The sequence below is a fragment of the Anser anser genome, assembly GCF_964211835.1.
Source record: "Anser anser genome assembly, chromosome: 23".
Lineage (NCBI taxonomy): Eukaryota > Metazoa > Chordata > Aves > Anseriformes > Anatidae > Anser > Anser anser.
The window spans coordinates 1476365-1493976 of NC_139744.1; the positions used below are offsets into that span (position 1 = coordinate 1476365).

The 17612-nt window shown below is 43.3% G+C and overlaps 1 protein-coding gene across 19 annotated transcripts in view; it reads right to left on the minus strand.

The window, feature by feature from the left end:
• IKZF3 (IKAROS family zinc finger 3) overlaps positions 1–17612 on the minus strand; it is a 46791-nt gene that overhangs the window by 16322 nt on the left and 12857 nt on the right. For 5 of the 19 annotated variants that reach the window (XM_083809156.1, XM_083809153.1, XM_083809163.1 and 2 more), the window contains exons 1-3: positions 17064–17286; positions 12024–12077; positions 10748–10858 (exon numbers count right to left, since the gene is read on the minus strand). In XM_083809156.1, the coding sequence (XP_083665282.1) occupies positions 10748–10858; positions 12024–12077; positions 17064–17271 (373 nt within the window). In that variant the 5' untranslated portion in view covers positions 17272–17286. The other 14 variants (XM_083809152.1, XM_083809162.1, XM_083809148.1 and 11 more) reach the window with 12 other exon arrangements.

Here is a 17612-nt window from a genome sequence, read left to right on the forward strand (position 1 = left end):
CACTAAGCTCAGCCAATATATCTGACTTTGGGCTAAGTGGATGGAGGGGCGAGAAACAGGTGGGTGATCATTGCTTCGTCCCATGCAAGATTCCACAGAAGGGTGGAAAACTCCAGGAGATTCCTTTTAGCGCCCTCCCCAGATGGTGACATCCACAGGAGGATTTTTTCCCCCACATCGTGTGTTTTCATCCCCTTGTCCTAGACGTCTTTTGAAGTTCTGCGTTGGGACTGACTGCCCCAGCCCCTGGAGGGCTCACACAGGTTTGGGCGTTTGTTCCGAGGCTCCCATGGAGGCTTCACCTCCCAGTATGCCACGTCCCGCTGCACCTGCTGCCCTGTTTCACGTCCTGAGCCCCCCTTCCACTCAAATGGGGCTTCCTCTGCTGCCAAATTCATGCCTCAGGTGGGAGGGTCCCACTCTCTCAGAATTAGTTTCAGCATCCACTTCCGTCACTCCAAGGAAAATCTATTGCTGGTTGCTGAAAGCAGCTTTCAACAGAATCGCTTTTCCAAAAAAATGAGTTGTTCACCCCCATCTCCGCCCCCAGAAGGAGACAGCTCCAAAATAATTTGCTACATCCTGCGCAGAATGGTAAAAGGAAGCGCACGCTGCAGCTGCACCTTGGTGGTGCTTTCAGACACAATTTCAATTCCCACTTTCTATTTAACGTCTCACCTTTCGTCTGCATTAAATGCGATGGCTTAGCAGTGGAGGACTAGCTGTAACCTCCTATTGAGCAGACTTCTCTACCGTTTTCTACCGTTTCTCACCACAGGTTCACAGCTCACAACTTTTCACTCTTGTACCGAGTTACGTCCCTGCTCACGACGCATGAGCGCTGCGATCCCCATGGCAAGCACTTGCTGACTGCCACACGCTGGGCATCCTATGGTTCCGCTGCGGAAAGTAATTGCCTCTGCATTTTCCATACTGCATGTTGGCTGCTTGCAACGCATTTGTTGTCTTACAGTAACAGGGAAGGACGCACCTGAGCCCTTACCAAGGCTTTTCCACCGCTGCCTCCCCCAGCGAGCAGTGCTGCCGCTCCAGCTGTCAGCGATATCCCACCAAAGCTCGAGCGCGGTTCAGTTTGCAAGTAGGCGTTTAAAGAACCTCAACGGAAAAATTCACCTTCTGGTGACTGAGAGCAGACAGCAGAAGCCACTAAGGAAGAGGGTTTTTTAAAAAATCAAGCAAGTGTTAGAAGTGTTGGAATTTTTCTATCCTAAGAGCATCCAGCCATGCAGAAGAAAACCGGTGCAAAGCAGCCCAAGGAAAAGATGGGTGAGTTCGGGTCAGCCTAAAATTAGCCAAGTGGTTGCAGGGGTCTGAAGCAAGCAAATTCCTTTTCCAGCCCTGACTGTTGCTCTGCATGCTGGCAGGCAGAGGCAATTGTGTGAGGTAGGAGACTGGCAGGGGGTGTGAAAAGGTTTGGGTCCGTCACTTAAAGATTGTATCAACATATTTGAATGAAATGAGGGAGTTTCCAGGCTGGTCCTCCTTAAGCAAGAGGAAGGCAGCTGTAACATCAAGCAGAAAAGGGATAATAAGTGAGGAAAAACACAAGTATCCTTAACAATCCTAACAAACTTCCCCAGGCTGAAAAAAGCAGTGATATTATCTCTTCTATGCTTGGGAAAGTAAAGAAGTTGTAAGAGAAAAAATCATTTGTGGTGTCCAACACAGGTAACTATTTTTCTTGAGGCAGTTCATGAAGGTAATACATACTGCAGAAAAAAAAAAAAGAAAAAAAAAAAGAAGTTGTAGATTTTACACAACAAAGTACCAGGGTGATGCGTTAAGGCTGATGCACATGGTTTCATTTCCTGGGGAGATGATTACAAGATGAAAGACATACTCCAGAGTAATATTTTTGTTTCACCTGAAACACTGTAAAAACAATGGGTTCTGGAAAAAATCCAAAATAAAGCTGTGGTGGCAACTTCAGACTGAGTCACCACATGAGCAGTGCTTGTATACCTTCTATAAAACGCAAGAATAAAAAAGTCAGTAACTGCAAACAATTAAGACAAGCTAGAGCGTTATCTTAGCTGTTCTAAGAGGGAGTCTCTGAAGGACATCCCCCCTCCTCGCCAACCCCCCCCCCCCATATTTAATCCAAGACTTTGGCATCAAATATAGAGAAAAAAAATGTGAGTTTTGTACCGTTGTTAAGCAAAGTTTGCCAGAAGTGTTATGAAAAGCACAAAGAATAAAAACCAGAAGCTATTAAAGACAACAGCACAAAAGGGTGATGTTGCTCAAGTGTTTTACAAGGAGTGGGGTCATAATCATGAAATCCTCAGCACATGCAAAAAGTCAACTGGATAACAAAGAAACTTAATCATCTTAATGTGGCATTTTAATGATGCTGCTGATTTGCTATGCCAATTCAGAGATAATGAGCCCCTAATGCTACAGATGTTCAGCCAGACTAAAGAAAAAAATGAAAAAAAGAAAAGCTTTTCTTGTATGCCATTTCCTAACTATCCAATTAAACAAATTGTGAAAGCATATAAATAGTTTACCAGGTTTTGACAGCTGTTAATAGGATTCAGATGCTGAAGAACAAGAAGGGTGTCTATATGCGCATGTACTGAAGGATTCTTGTGACTACCTGGATTTGACAGGTATTAACCAATGATTCATCACTGTTATCTCCACAAATCGTCCCCAGAAATAGCAGTACGAAACCCAAACGTACACATACTAGAGTCTGTCCCCTCCCAGAACGTGAGATTCCTTTACCTAAAGCAGCTTGAAGCACAACAGCCATACACTGTGAAACTGAAAAGGTCAGTGGAGTTTCCAAAGTCAAGTCAGAATCCTGCAAATTTACGAAAAACACCTCTACAATGGAATTAACGCAACGTGGGGGAAGATATGTTATCAAGAAATCGAAAAAAACATATTCCTTAACGACTATAAAGAGAGGTTTGCAGTACATCCAATCAAAATTATAAGCTGAACATCAATGCTATACCTAAGTATTTTTTCGTTCGTAAACTATAGATTACATACACACTGAAAATGTGGGGACTGTGAGCAATGGGGAGTTATAAAACTTAACAGGAACATCAGACCATTAGTTTTTTTAATAGAAGCAACACAGTCAGAGGCAAAGCATCTTTCCTCCATGCCTTTCTGATACCACTGCAGACATCAGCTCTAGGGACCAGAAAGGAGCTCAAGGCTTTGGGGACCGACCTGGCTCTGCTGCCAGGGCACCCTTCTCCTGCCACTACCGGCCAAGGCTCCAAAATCCCAGGTACTGCACCCACTACTTCTACAGCACACTGGAAATCCATAGGTTTCACTTCCCTGACTTACCAAAAATTATTCCTCAGACACAGCAGCTTTGATCTGATCTTCGTCTCCTCCAGGATTTTCTTGGTGCTGCTGTTCAGCTCTCATTTTGAATAAAAAGCAAGCATCTATTTTGTTGAGATATACAGCATACTCGAGGGGGTAATTCCTAAATGAACCGGTGCAGAATGCACCTGGTGGAAATCTCACTTCTAAAAATAGGAGAGAAACTTTCATAATTCCCCTTTGTGGAGAGCACGCGCTACGGTAATGAGTTTCCTTGTTTTTATTGTGACTTGCACAAAAATAGAAACAAATCAAATTGAAATGCAGCACTGAGAATTGGGAAAAAAAAATAAATCAGGCATCATTTCCCAAGCATTTGGATGTGTATTTTCTACTTCATTAATACCAATGTCTTTCCATTGTCAAAACACAATAGAATTTATGTTGTTCTATAATTAATTAGAAAACTAAAAAAAAAAAAGGAAAAGAAAAAACAATGCACATCATCTCCAAACTCATGTGAGCCAGGACACTTGAATTAAATAATTGCTTCTTCAAGCATCTTATTCAAACATATACTAGTATTTTTCCTAAGAATCTACCTTCCTATACAAATCTATAATATCTGTAATTTCATAATTGGTATTTCCCATCTATTACCAACTTTTTGCCCAATAATAATCTAGCTTTTCTTTAGCACTTTTGTTCAAAAGATTCCTGAAGTATGTTAAAATTAGACTAACGGAAATAGCAATAAAGGAAAAATCCCAAACTGAGTCCTACCAAAGCTGGAGATAAACAGGACAACAGCACAGCAGCACCACACAGCACTAGGCCAAGGTTTAAGGAAGGAAATGAAAAAATAATGCATTTAACTGACACTACAAAGAGAATTTGGGGAAGTAGAATGTTATTACCTGAGGCAACATGGCTGGGGGATAGAAAACTATGCTAAAACTATCGTGGGATTTAATTTCCTTTTTTTTTTTTTTTTAAATTAACATAAGTGTCAGTAGCTCGCTGTTTTTCCTCAATTGCCTGTACCCACAGTGCTGCCCAGGAGCGCAGAGCACTGAATCGGAGGGAACAGCATCCCATGTTCCAGGGTCTACAAGTGCCCAGGTTTTCCACAGTCTCTCTCAGATGAATTTTGTCTCACTTATGACACCTGTTAACATTATCCTTCCAAACCTTAGAGTATTTAAAGCCTCTCTCTGAAAAAGAAAAAAAAACCCACGGAACATGAAGCTGAGTTCTTCTCTTACAGTTAGGTAAGATCACCCACAGAAAACATTTCTAAAATTACAATTCCTAAAGTCCAGAAACCCAGATACAATCACAACCGTTAAATCAGACTTCAATTAGACAGTTAATCAGAGAACATCTGGACCTAACAGTCAGACTGAAAAAGGCCACATGTTAAATTCAGATAATCGCCTTCATTAGTTATACCAAGGGACCTGTTACTAATATGACCACTCAGGCATGATCACCTCTGGTCAACTGCTTTTTCAAATGAACTTCAGATCTTTAAACCATATTTTTATTTAGCTTTTTGAATTCATCTCCCAGAAGTCTTCGTTACAATGTGGTACATTCTTATGTTTGATACTAGAAAAAAATAAATATGAAGAGAAAATATCATATAATAATTCAAAAAACAGGGAAATCTGTGATAAATATCAACAGAACTTTTACACCTATAAACAGGAGACAGGAGCTCGTTTCAGATGTTGCTCAAAAACCTCAAACAACATAATTGTCACAAAACCAATTGTAATGGTTTGATTCAACTACAAAAAAAAAAAAAATCTAGCAGTAAATAGCCTGGATTCTAAGACTTGAGCTTTAGACCATAAATATTCTCCCTCCAAAATCAATATTTCTATAGGTAAATGTTAAAATTTTACTTTTAGCCTCATCTTCTCTAGAACCTTGTGCATCCCTGTGTTCCCTCAGGAAGATTCAAAATCGATCCTGTTTGGCAGAGGGGAAAGTCTCGCAGAATTACGGAGTTTTGGCAATTGGCCCTGTTGGTCGCAGGGGCCAGGAGCAGGCGCAGCTCAGAGCCCTGCAGAAGTGGGCGGTGCGGACACGCTCGGCAGGAACGCCTGGGACCAAGCTTGGAATGAAAAAAAGTTCGTAACAGCTCCTGCAGGTCAGCAGCAGAAATCAAAACAGGAGCAAGAGCTGAAGCCCATAAACACGGTGTGATGGGAGATGGTGTTGACAACACGGAAAAGCTAGCTTGAGGTACCAGAAGTAAAATATGGTGTTGAGCACACGGTGCAAACCCTGCAAAATTTGGCCAAAAGTCAGCCAGCAGCAAGACAAAAACCCACTGGAAAGAGAGCTTCATCAATTCCGATTCTCATGGAGCTACTCGCTGCATTTTAGCCAAGTTTTGACTCTTGTGGATTTATTTGTGCTTTCCAATACTTTTCCAGCAGCACAAATACTAGTAAACCCATTAAACTCCCACTTTTTGTGCCAAATGAACAGCCTAGTCTGGGGGCAAAACATGAGTCATCTTAATTAATTAATTTCCTTTCCACCAGACCGTATTTCTAAAAATAGATTATTTTCTGCAACGACATTTGAGTTCCCAGGGCCCTTTGCCTTGCCCTCGCTTATTTACTGATACACATGGGGGCGGCAGGGGGGAGCCACAACTCACCTACCCTGGACTAGATTTTGGTTTAATGCCAAAAGAGTTAAGTATTTCTCTCTCCTTTAATTTCAAGGAATTATTTGGTGTGAAATGGAGATGCACACTGCAGAAGAAATGAAGAAAGATGCACTTTAAAGAGCTAGGGAAAGGAGTCCACAACCTACTGAGTAACGCCGTGCGTCCATTCTCCTTCTGGACAGTCTCATCTGAGAGCTTAAAGGCTAGCCAAGATCTCTCAAAATCAAATTCTGTTTTCTGCTAGCTATAACGGGTTAATAACAACAAGAAATAGCTGAACTTTTCCGACGACCTGGCAGCCATCGGAATATCCGAGCTCGCCTCCCTCCGCCCCGGGTGCAGGGCAGCGCGAGCCGACGTCAGTCACCTGCAGGCTGCGGTGACACCGAGCTGATGTCACCGAACGTGGCCGGCAGCATCCCCGCTGCTGCTCGTACAGTACTGCGGGGCTGCGACACAAGTCGAGAGGATCTTTTGTCGATAACGCCGAGCCGCGGCTTTCAGTTCAGGCAGAGCCACGGCGGCGGAGCCCTGACACGGTTAAGCGGCGCAGCCTCCTTGCCGGGTTTTAACACTTACAGAAATCCCCTGTTAAGTGAACTTCTGCAGCAGAGCACCGCTGATGTTGTGAGATAACCCTTGAGTCCCATGAGCGGCAGGGCTCGATCTGGGCTTGGGAGATGTAATATTCTGATAAAAAACGGCACTTCCTTTTCAGGCAGATAAGTGCGTGTGCTCGCAGCACCGCTGGAACCTCAGTGCACGCCGAGGCGAGGGTTTGTCATCCTCTCCTGTCTCACTCCAGCCTTTCAACCGCCCCCCCCTTCGCACACCTAAACGCAGCAGCAATTAGCATCCATAAACCACAAGTGTGGCTTCTATTTCTTTTTATTTCACGACCATGAAAGCTAGCTAACATTTGTAACGCCGAAAAGTTGTCTGCCTCAGAGGAGGGAATCAAGACATAATTAAACACTTGTGCCTGACTGTGCCTCCCAGAGGAAGGAATGTACCTTTTAAAGTGAATTTTTCAACTGAGGACTCTTCCACTTTGGCCACCGAAGGTAGCGGTGACAGGGTGCATAAAGGAACAAGGGAAATTAATGCTTCCCCCCATGTATCTGCCTCGCCGCTTGTCTCTTTTCTGACTAGATACAGGAAGCACCATGGGAACGGGGTATTTTTATGGTTGCGGGCAAGCATGCACCATGTGCACCACAGCATGCAGCTTCAATTCCCTTGAGGCAAAAAAAAAAAAAAAAGGTTTCTTCTTTCCTTTTTTTTTTTTTCTTTTTGTTCTCCATCAAGCTTTTAATTAACATATTACTGCAGCCTTCTGCCTGCTTGCCCCGTATTTAGCAGGCGTGGCAGCTGAAGGCCGTTCAGAAGGGGCGCATCGCAGGACAAGTTGCGTTGTGTTCAGTGAATGGCCCTCGCTGTGGCAGCTCTGACACACGAACATGTCAGCCAGCCTGTTTGCATGTGCTCAGAGAAGTACAAACATGGAACTACTTGCTGCAAAAGCGGATTTTCTTATACCAAAAAGAGCGCCGATCGCGCTGACGTTTCAGCCTAGTTCGCTTACTGCATTCAGGAAATTTCTGTAGCCTTTTTAAAGGATCACAGTATCACTTTCTGCGGACCTAACGTAAAAGGCACCACCAAATTAGAGACAGACAACATCTAGATTCGACCAGCCTCCCATCTCCTGTTCGAAGTCTCAGAATAAGTCCCCACAATGTATTTAAAGACTGTCATCCATTAATAACACAGACTTCACAAAAAAAACTGTGCAGTCTAAGAAACTGGATGATTACCACTTACTATGAATGCTTAATAAAAGAAAAAAATGCTTACTGAAGAAAAAAAAACATGATCGCCAAATATTAAGGTGGTGGAAAGCAGACTTCTGAATGCTTGATCTCTTGAAAAAAAGAGTTTTCTGTGTTGTGGGCCATCATCAATGGCGAATTGTGAAAGCAAAGACTGAAGTGGAACTGCTCACTCACAAAAGGAAGGGACCACGGACACCGTGATTAACATTTATGAGAACCACACATTGTGTGTTATTTCTCTTCAAATCTGATACGTAATGAGAGCGTTAGTGTTTGCACCAGGCAACGTGCCAAATGTCAGAGGTGTTTTTTAGGCAGGGCATAATCTGCTTCCCAAAAGCCACCACGGATACTGACAATATTTCTATTCTGTGATTCTGGAGAATACTATATATTCGCTTTTACCGGGGTTAGTGATCCCCGAAAGATAATACTCCCACCAGGGCAGTACTGTCAGAGTGCGGTTTCACTTATCTGGAACTCAGACAGATACTTACTGACCCACAAGGACTGCTCAGTGACTAACATAGCTGTTACTGTCAAACTGCAACAGCAAGACACGGAAGCCAAGATTATTCGTGAATTTTAGTATCCAGCAGCAACTGGATTGGCGCTGGGCTTTACGAGAAATTTAAATGCACCTATGGATATCTGCACTGCCCACAGCACTAGTGCAGCACGCTTAAATATTTAAGATTTATTATGCTTTCAGTATCAGAATGATTGTAGAGAAGTGTATGCGAATCAATGAAGTAAACAGAAGTTTTTAGTTTTGTGCCATTTTACACTGATATACTGTAGCTATCTTTTTTTTTTGGACATTTAAAGGAGTTTTCTCCCAGCAATTATCTCCTCATTCCTGTACTGAGAATTGCAGAATAGAGCATAGTGGTACCAAGTAGATTCATACTTACTGTATAATGTGAATAAACACTAAAGGTGGTAAAGGAGTATCAAAGAATGAACTGATGTTCTATTGACATTTATAACCTTATCTTTGAGAGGATGGTGAGACACTGGAACAGGCTCCCCAGGGCCGTGGTCATGGCACCGAGCTGCTGGATTTCAAAGAACATTTGGACAATACTCTTGGACATAGGGTATGGGTTTTGGGTGGTCCTGTGCAGAGCCAGGAGCTGGACCCGATGTTCCTTGTGGGTCCTCTCCCACTCGGGATAATCTGTGATCTATGAAATCACGTAGGGGATTGACAAATAGCTGGACCATGGCTGTGATTATTTCATCAGCTAGGGAATCTGAAAAAGATGACAGATGCCCTGCATGTAGAAAAGGCTCAAGCCTTCCATGTTCTGTGGATAAAAACATTAAACTTCTCTTTTTAGGGTAAGCAGAGCAGAGCTCACCTGCCCAAGCTAGATTCTACAATGCAGACATCTATACTAAGCTTTTCGCTGACTCTAAGCGGAGTCCTGACAAGCAGCAGCTGCTCTGGGGACACCAGGCACTTCATCCTAAGCCAGGCGGACAGATTTGATCAGAAACCTGCATGCTCCTTCCATCGACTGTTAAGAAAAGCCAGCTACTGGTCCACTTCAACACCGGTGCTGTCCATACATACTTAAGTGAGACGAATTTCACCCTCTGCACAGCCATTTCTGCCAGTGCAATACTCCCTTGAGTGCTTTATGTTGTTTGGTACTTGTTATTTTGTAAATAAATGTTTAATCTTTAATAATGTGGAAGCTTGAAACCGAACATTTCACTGCAGTCCAAAACAAAGTCATCACATTTATGTTACAGGGAACAACCGGGCTACTTGGGCAACCAAAACAGAGACAACCCTTTAGTGATTTACTTGATTTATGTGATACATGAACCCTACCTCAAAACTACTAACCAAAGCCACAGACATAATTCGTCTTGACACTGCTGTGGTGCCATGGACATGCTGTACTTGAAAGGCAGCATGAAACTGGTAAAACAATGCATGTCTTTTCCTCAGTGTATGTATACCACATCCTCTACCAGGCAGCATTTTTCACTGTTTGTGGTTGAGAACTGGCATAAATGAACATGCTCAGCTCACCGGCAGGAATGTTTATTAATGCTGTGATTTTATGAGCTGCTTGATCAAGGAGGAAATTCAAGGTCTCTTGCTCTATCTATACGTAATATACAAAGACACAAAGACAATTTCTAAATTCTAAGAGCCTGTAAGATAGCCCCCCTAAGTCCAGGAGCTGTTTATCTTCTATCTAATAAGTGAAGAGGCCCTACTAGTTTTTAAAGATACACAGAAGTATGCTTTTATGTAGGACCTTTTAGATTAGAAATAGCACATATCGTTTTAGTATTTTACTCATACCTGTGTCTTCGTTCAGAGTTGCATGGGAAGTATTTACTGCTTAAGCTAAATGATTAACTTGGTAAACTGACCAACCTTCTCTTCACCCCTGGTTTAAAGCAGGAGATTACTGCTAGTTTTAAATTCTACAGGGCTGAGTTGTCCTATGAACTTGAGATAACCTGTCCTTTCTTTCAAAAAAAAAAAAAAGCTGTAATGTAGCTTAACAATATTTATTAAAAGCACTAGCCTAATGCACGCATTTGTCATATGCAAACTACTTTTAAGAGTTCACGTGCTAAAACACACACTAAACGAGGTCACCATATGCACAAGCTTTTTTTTTTTTAATCTTGCTATCCATATTTCATAGATGCTGTATAAGTGGCCTTTCTAAAATGCATGTGAGGTTCCCTGATGGTTGTTCCTCCTTCAGAGCACGTTAAAATGCTCTGAACTAATTGTACCATTATTTCATTTACAGACGTGTAGGCAAAACAGAGCTAACATCCAGGATAAACTTTGTAATTACTCTCACAGCATAATCAGATGAATAAAAAGAAACCATAACTATTATTATTCATAATTCAGTCCCCACTTTACCTCCTGCTTCTTCATTAGACTGATTGAGTTCCTTCATATCTTCTACGTTTTCCATACTTTCCATTTCCTGGGATTTGTTCAGATTACAGTCTGTCAAAACTTCCTGTCCTTCTGAAACAAGCAAATTGTTAAAAACAGTAACTATCAATGCTCCATTATTTCCAAGCTATTGCCTCACAGTATCTGCAAACTCCCAATATTGTTTCCAGTACTCACAATGCTCTTCTTACAGATGCGCTCGCTGCAATTTCACTGAGTGGATTTGTTGCTGGAAATCATACACAAACTCTCACACAGAGTATGCTCCTTTAAGTCCTGAGCTTTTTCTCAAATTTAACTATTCTGGATATTGTCCCAAATAAGAACAAAATAGCAATGACTTCGCAGGTAACTCAACATATTCTACCTATTCTACTAACTGCTGCTAGCAGGTAAGCAAACAAGCTCTTCAGAGCATGCAAGAGGAATTACAGCTCTACTTTGTTCATCAGGGGCAAAATATTATTCACTCTGGCCCCAGTCCAGGAAACTGCCACTTCAAATCCAACTGCACTTCTCTGCTTATTGCACAGATCTTTTGAAATATCAACATTATCAGAAAGTTTTCTGATGATCACTGTGGCAGCAGTATGTGCCAGTACTCCAAGCCTCTTTTCTCTGGAAGAAAGTCAGATTTTTAACTGCAGCAAAATTTATTTGGGTGATTTTTTTCAAATAAAGCCTCTTTCATAAAATACGTGATACAGACTAGTTCAATGGTATGCGTATTTATTTAAATTTCAGATATATAACTTAAAAAAACCTGACATTTTCTGTGAATAGTCCTGTGAATTTTTAATAAATCAAGCAATTTAAACAGTTGCTGTGAACTTGAACAGTTGGATAGTAAAATAAACAATGCTTCTCAAGCTAAGTATTACATTGGATCTGAAAGAGTTTTATTTTTTGATTAGCAAGGAAGTAAAACACTTGTCTAACTCACACAAAAGGATTGTTTTCATATTTTCAGAAATGCAGTCAACCAAAAGAATCAAATTATTCTTGCTTCCCTAATCAAAACTTACAACTATACAGTGGTTTTTTTTCTTTAGTATCATTTTCCAATATTATACTGAACTTGAAGTTTTATTTCAATGCTAGAATTTACTTTTTGCCTTTAATACCTGTTATTCAGTGTCCTGGGAATCTAAACAAGCTGCAAATCTTATTTTTTTTTCCATTTAAAATGAAAGTTTTCAAGAGAGAGTAAAAGAATGGAACTTGAACAGTGTAGTACCTGCAGCCATGGGCTGTTCCTGAGCATTACTTAGGTCCATACCAGCCTGTGAATCTGCAAGAGACACAGAAAAGCAATCTGAGTTGCTTAATATTTGTAGAGCCATTCATGACATAGCTAGTAATCTTACAAATTCCTGGTTTCTTGACTAGAAGCAAAATTGAAAAAGCAAAATTCTCAAAGAAATGACTACCAAATGATTATGTTCCATCATACAACTTCCTTGTATCTTGAGCACTGACTGTCATGTGTCCAAAAGATGGGTTAAGTATTATCTTCTAACTTCAAAAAAATATATACAGAATGAAAATTATTTACATGTTCAGTTTAACTTCTCATTTTGCACCCTGTGAGCACAGCATAGTGGTAGTAACTACACAAAGTAAAGTTATATAAAGCATGAAGTACCAGCTATTGATAAATTCCTTTTTCAATAAAAAAAGGAAAGGCCCTATAATCTTTACAAAATCTAGTTGGTCTAATTTCCACTTGGTAGGAATCATGCGACAGGAATTTAAAGAACTTTCAGAGGGCTGCAGATGTGGCCTGGTTTCCAGAAGTGCTGAGCGCTCAGCAGACTTCTCGGAAGACAACGTGAGCTGCAGATCCCCCCCTCCAGTGCCCACCTCCAGGGTGGCGACTCCAGCTGGGGGCACAGCTCTGACCTGCCCCGATAAGGCTTTGCTCAATGCCTTGCTGCCTTCAGATTTCACTGATACCAGAGCTCATTTTCTTAACAGTGTCACAGCTACCTGCTTCCTTCCCTCTTTCTCTCCTCTCTCTCTTTTTCCTCTTTTTTGCAGATCTGAAAATCTTTTACCATCTTTGTACATAAAAAAAGTAATAGCTGCAGGACTCGTAAAATTCATTCCTGACAGTTACATAAGAGAAATGCATATACAGTGGCCATGAGGTGTTAACCACTAGTGACATTTACCCCATAATTATCTATCTTTACCACCACTACATATGGAACATTTTTGTGGTCTCCACAACGTCAAAGTATAAAGCTCTGTTACCTCTGCAGGACAGAAATCTAGCATCAAATGGGGCTATCCAAAACCTGCACGAACAGAGCATGGACTGAATTGTCCAACAAAATAAAGGCAAACTCAGAGAAAAAAAAAATAGATCTATCCAACAAAGTTTTTGTTTTGCTTTTAACGTTTGGTTTTGTCATCTCCTGAACACAAGCATTCAGCTCCCGTTTCTCAAGAATGAGTCTAAGAGTTATTGTTCTTACCAAAGAACAGAAACAAAAGAAAAAAAAAAGGAAAAACAAGCCTGTAAGGATGGACCTAGCAATGATTCAAACCATCCAGCAGCAGCCTGAGCTCTTCAGGGCACAACTCCTGCCTGAAAACAAGCTGTTAAGCTATTAGCACTTAGGAAATGTGTCCTAAAATTAAATCGGGGCTCCTGTCCTTTCATGCAAATGTAGCATGAATGGAAGCTTTTCATTAAGTTTCTTTTATTAGTGAGAACGTTGTCTTAACTTGTGTCATAAGCAAGGTCATGGAATTAAATAACAAGAAGTTCAAATATTTACTAAGTCTGAATTTAAAAGCTGTAACTATGGGGTTATTAGGTATTTTTATTTGCCTTTGTTTCATTTTATCATACCAGGAAGAGTGAAGTACAAAGAAGCAAATGGACCGATTTATATTGTGAATACTGACGGGGAAACATCAGTAAATACATGGTACACAAACAAAATTCTCCCTGAATTGCTTTTAACCTTACATCAAAATAATACAGATACTTTAATTAAACAAATCCTCACAACTGTGCAAATAATAAATCTTTAGGCAAGACAATCAAATCCCCAATACTCTGTAATACTTGAACTTGATTTTAATTTCATTCAGAAACCATCTGCAGGAGTCCCGTTGGCTGGTAAAGCCCCAAACTGGCCAAAGCCCTGGGATTTTGCAAAAAGAGTGCACCCCGCACGGGTGGGGTGGGGGCGTGCTTCAAGACTCGGCAGCAATTCTGCCTTCCAGGGGCTGGCAGAGGGTCTCGAAACCAAAACTTAGAGCCCCACTGAGGCTGTTTCACCTAAGAGAAATCCGCATCTGTTCCTGTATCAACAGATTGTTTGAAAAACCACCGCATTCACCAGGACACCTCCCTACCACACAGCCACTCCACTAGGGATGCATCCATGTCTGCAGCCCGCCGGGTGAATTGCACCAGCAGAAGCCCCGGCACGTGGGGCTCGGTGCTACACCCCTAGCAGCCAGCCCCCAGCTGCCCCCAGAGGATAACGGGCCAGCAAATGGCACTGCCTGAGCCCCGCAAGGAGCCCCTGGCAGGGCTCAATGCAGCCAGGACTCAGACACCCATCTGCTTCATGCGGACATTGCCTCTGCGTATTTATTTACATTTTAAACAGTACAAATTCCTGCCTGTGATGGGCTGCTGGGCAGTACGATCCTTCCAAAGGGAACAGCGACATACCTTACAACGTTTCTTTTCCACAGAAAAACATCCCAGTCTTTGTATCACTTCTAAGCCTCATCTGACCCTGGCTGCTTTATGACACCAGTCCTAAGAAGCTTCTCACAGTCTTAGTGGTCTCTCAATGGTTAACCTCAGGTCTCTTTCCTGAGTAAAATATCTTCAGCCAGATCCTTCACTGTGTCCCGTAAGTGTGCTAGAAGGAAAAGGTCTAGGTCGCTTCCATCCCTGGTTCTGTACAAAGACCACAATTCTACCGAAGGCTCAGAAAAGCACAACATGGGAAATCACTTACGCAACACGTTAGTCTTCCCAAGCTTCAATGAGATCCACTGACTAGGGTGCATGGAAAGGAGATGCTTGTCCCGTGTGTGTTGCAGCTGACGCACAATGTTCATGTACAAAGCAGAAGTAAAATTCATGTGCTTTTGAAACCAATCCTTAGTCATCCTGCGTTCTGCGCCAATAGCCAGAGTGAGCACAAATATTCAAATAGCTTGGTAAAGAAGCATTATGGCATGTCAATGTATAACTGTATTAATGTTTTATCCTGGTACTTGACCAGTTTATAGAAGTAACACAACGATCTACCTGTATTTTAACCAAACAAAAAGAACTGTAGGCAGCAGAACTGGAGGCATGTCTTGAATTGTTAGAGTCTTACCTGTGTGCCTGCAAAGTGAAAACCAGGCCATTGCCTTTTTACTGCCAACTGCATTTTTCAACCCAACAGCAGTGCAAAGGGGACATCTTTTTAAATCCCGTATGCTATTAGCCCTTCTATCACAACATATGGAGCAAACACGGCTGGTTTCCTCGCCTTTGCACAGTCTTAAGAGGCAGAAGCAAGCCAAAATAAAACCGCACTGGTCTTGGCTGCTGCCCCAAGACCCTCACAGCCTGATCCCTCACTGCTGGCAGCAGAGCCAGTGCCTTTGCTGGGGACAGCAGCAAGCCTCTGCCACCCCAGTGCGTTCTTCACCTTCAGCCTACATTATACTACTAAAGAGAGGAAACCCATCTACGTCTGCCACTGAATGGCCTTCTTCAGCACTTACAGTCTCAACAGCTTTCTGAAAAAAGAGTATCTGAGCCAAATAAACACTTTGCACCTTCAATACTAGGGCCTCTAATACTTTGCTGCACTTAAGCACCATGCACTTTATGAAATGACAGAGACAGGTTACATGCACGTGTTATTTTGGGAAGAAAACATGATCAGCGTGCAAGTAAGGGTAACATTTTACTTGTACTGTAGCACTAACCTTCTGAAAACAGCACAGCATCTTCTAGTAATTCAACGCGCTCATCCCAGCACAACAAATGGAAACAACAGCAAAGGGTCAGTTCTTGTTATCTTTGAGAAAATGAACCAGTCACGAAGAGATGTACCCAAGGAAAGAGAGCAGATCTTGGCTTACGCGACCCAGGTCTCAAACACCAACTCTTGCGAGCGCCTGTTAGCCAGTCAGCAACCCTACTGAGCATCCTCACACTGAGCACAGACAGCCAAGGAAAGAAACGTTGCCCCTTTTTCTCAGCGACAAATTTCCCACTGACTTCAGTGCAACTAAGATTTTACCCAAGACCCACAAAAACGGGGATGCGTAGCAGTTACTGCGTCCAGAGGTAGTACAGTATAACGCCATCTTTTACATTAACTAAGTCCCTCAACATAACGACCTTAGACATTAACTGCTCCTCAGTCCCCACGTGCAGCACTAAAACCTGAAGGATTACTTACACATTCACTTTTAATCGTACCAAAACCTGGGAAACGGAAAGCGACTTCTTAAATTATTACAGTTGCAGGGGCAGAAACAAGCCCCTTTTCTAATCGGGCTAAATTTACCGATGCACCTGAAGAGCTTTCCTCTCCCAAAGCCATACACAGAGGTCCCGACTCGCCCAAGCAAGGCAGCAAAGCTGCGTTGAGAAGCGCCGAACAGCCAGCAGCCCCTTTCTTTCAGAGCATTAGTTACAGCTCTCCAGCAGCGTTAGCCTCAATTAAGTCAGATTCTAACAGAAGTTACTTAAACGCAGACAAGCGTTTTAAAATCCTCCAGCAAAGGAGAAGACGTGTGTAAATAGGCAACTGCAATTAATTTCAAACAACCCCAAACCTTAAGGTACTGAGAGCCAGCGGACCCTAAACTCAAGCCTTTAAACGAGGAGTTGGATTAGTACAGTAAGAACATCCACCTGTGGGGTAGGAAATCGAGTGACACTTTGCAAAGCCTTTTTTTCCCGTTAAAAAATAAACAAAGAAATACATGATGATATTTTGCTTCTCTTCAAAAGCGAGTCACGCTGTACAGCCCGAGATTAACTTGGAACTTGCTTTTTGCCGCTCCTGAAAGTTACACGCACGCTTTACGAGGGAAAAGAAACCAACGCGCCGCTTGAGTCGTTCAAACCTCCAACACCAGGAGCCGGTAAAGCTCTAAAAGCCAGCTTTACCGTCATACTCGCTGCTGAAATTTGCTGAAATTCAGGGAGGGAGGGGGGGAAAAAAAGCTAAAGTGAAATAAAAAGCCTCGTTCGCTTCCTGTGCAATCGCACGGCGCGGGGACACCTCACCCCCGGCGGGAGGCACCGCGGGGCCGCTCCTCACCTTCCATGCTCCGGCCGCCGCCGCCGCTCCCGGTGTGACGGGACGGGGAGGGGGGGGGGAGGCAGCCCCGGCGGCCTCGCCCCCTGCCGCCGCCCGCGGGCACCGCCACATCCGCCCCGGGGCTCGGCGGGCCGAGAGCGGCGCCGGGCGGCGGGGAGCGGAGCCGCCGCGCATCCCCGCCCCGGTCCCCCCCGGTCCCCCGGGGTTGGGTCCTCGGGTGGCGCCGTGCGCGGGGATCCCCCTGGTTTTGGGGGGGGGGGGGGAGCTGGGGGCGGTTGGGGGGTACCGCGGTGCGGGGATCCGTCCGTCCGCCCTTCGGGAAGGGATGTGCTTTTCCCCACCGTTGGAGACGGCTCCGCTGGTGACGGAGCCGCGGCAGGAGCACGCTGCCAGGATCGGGGCCAAGGAGAAAGGTGCCAGCCTAACAAGGGTGACACCTCTCAGGCGTGCGCCTGTGCTCGCAGCCAAGGCAGCCGGAGGCTCCCACAGCTCCCCAGCCACCCATCCCATCTCAG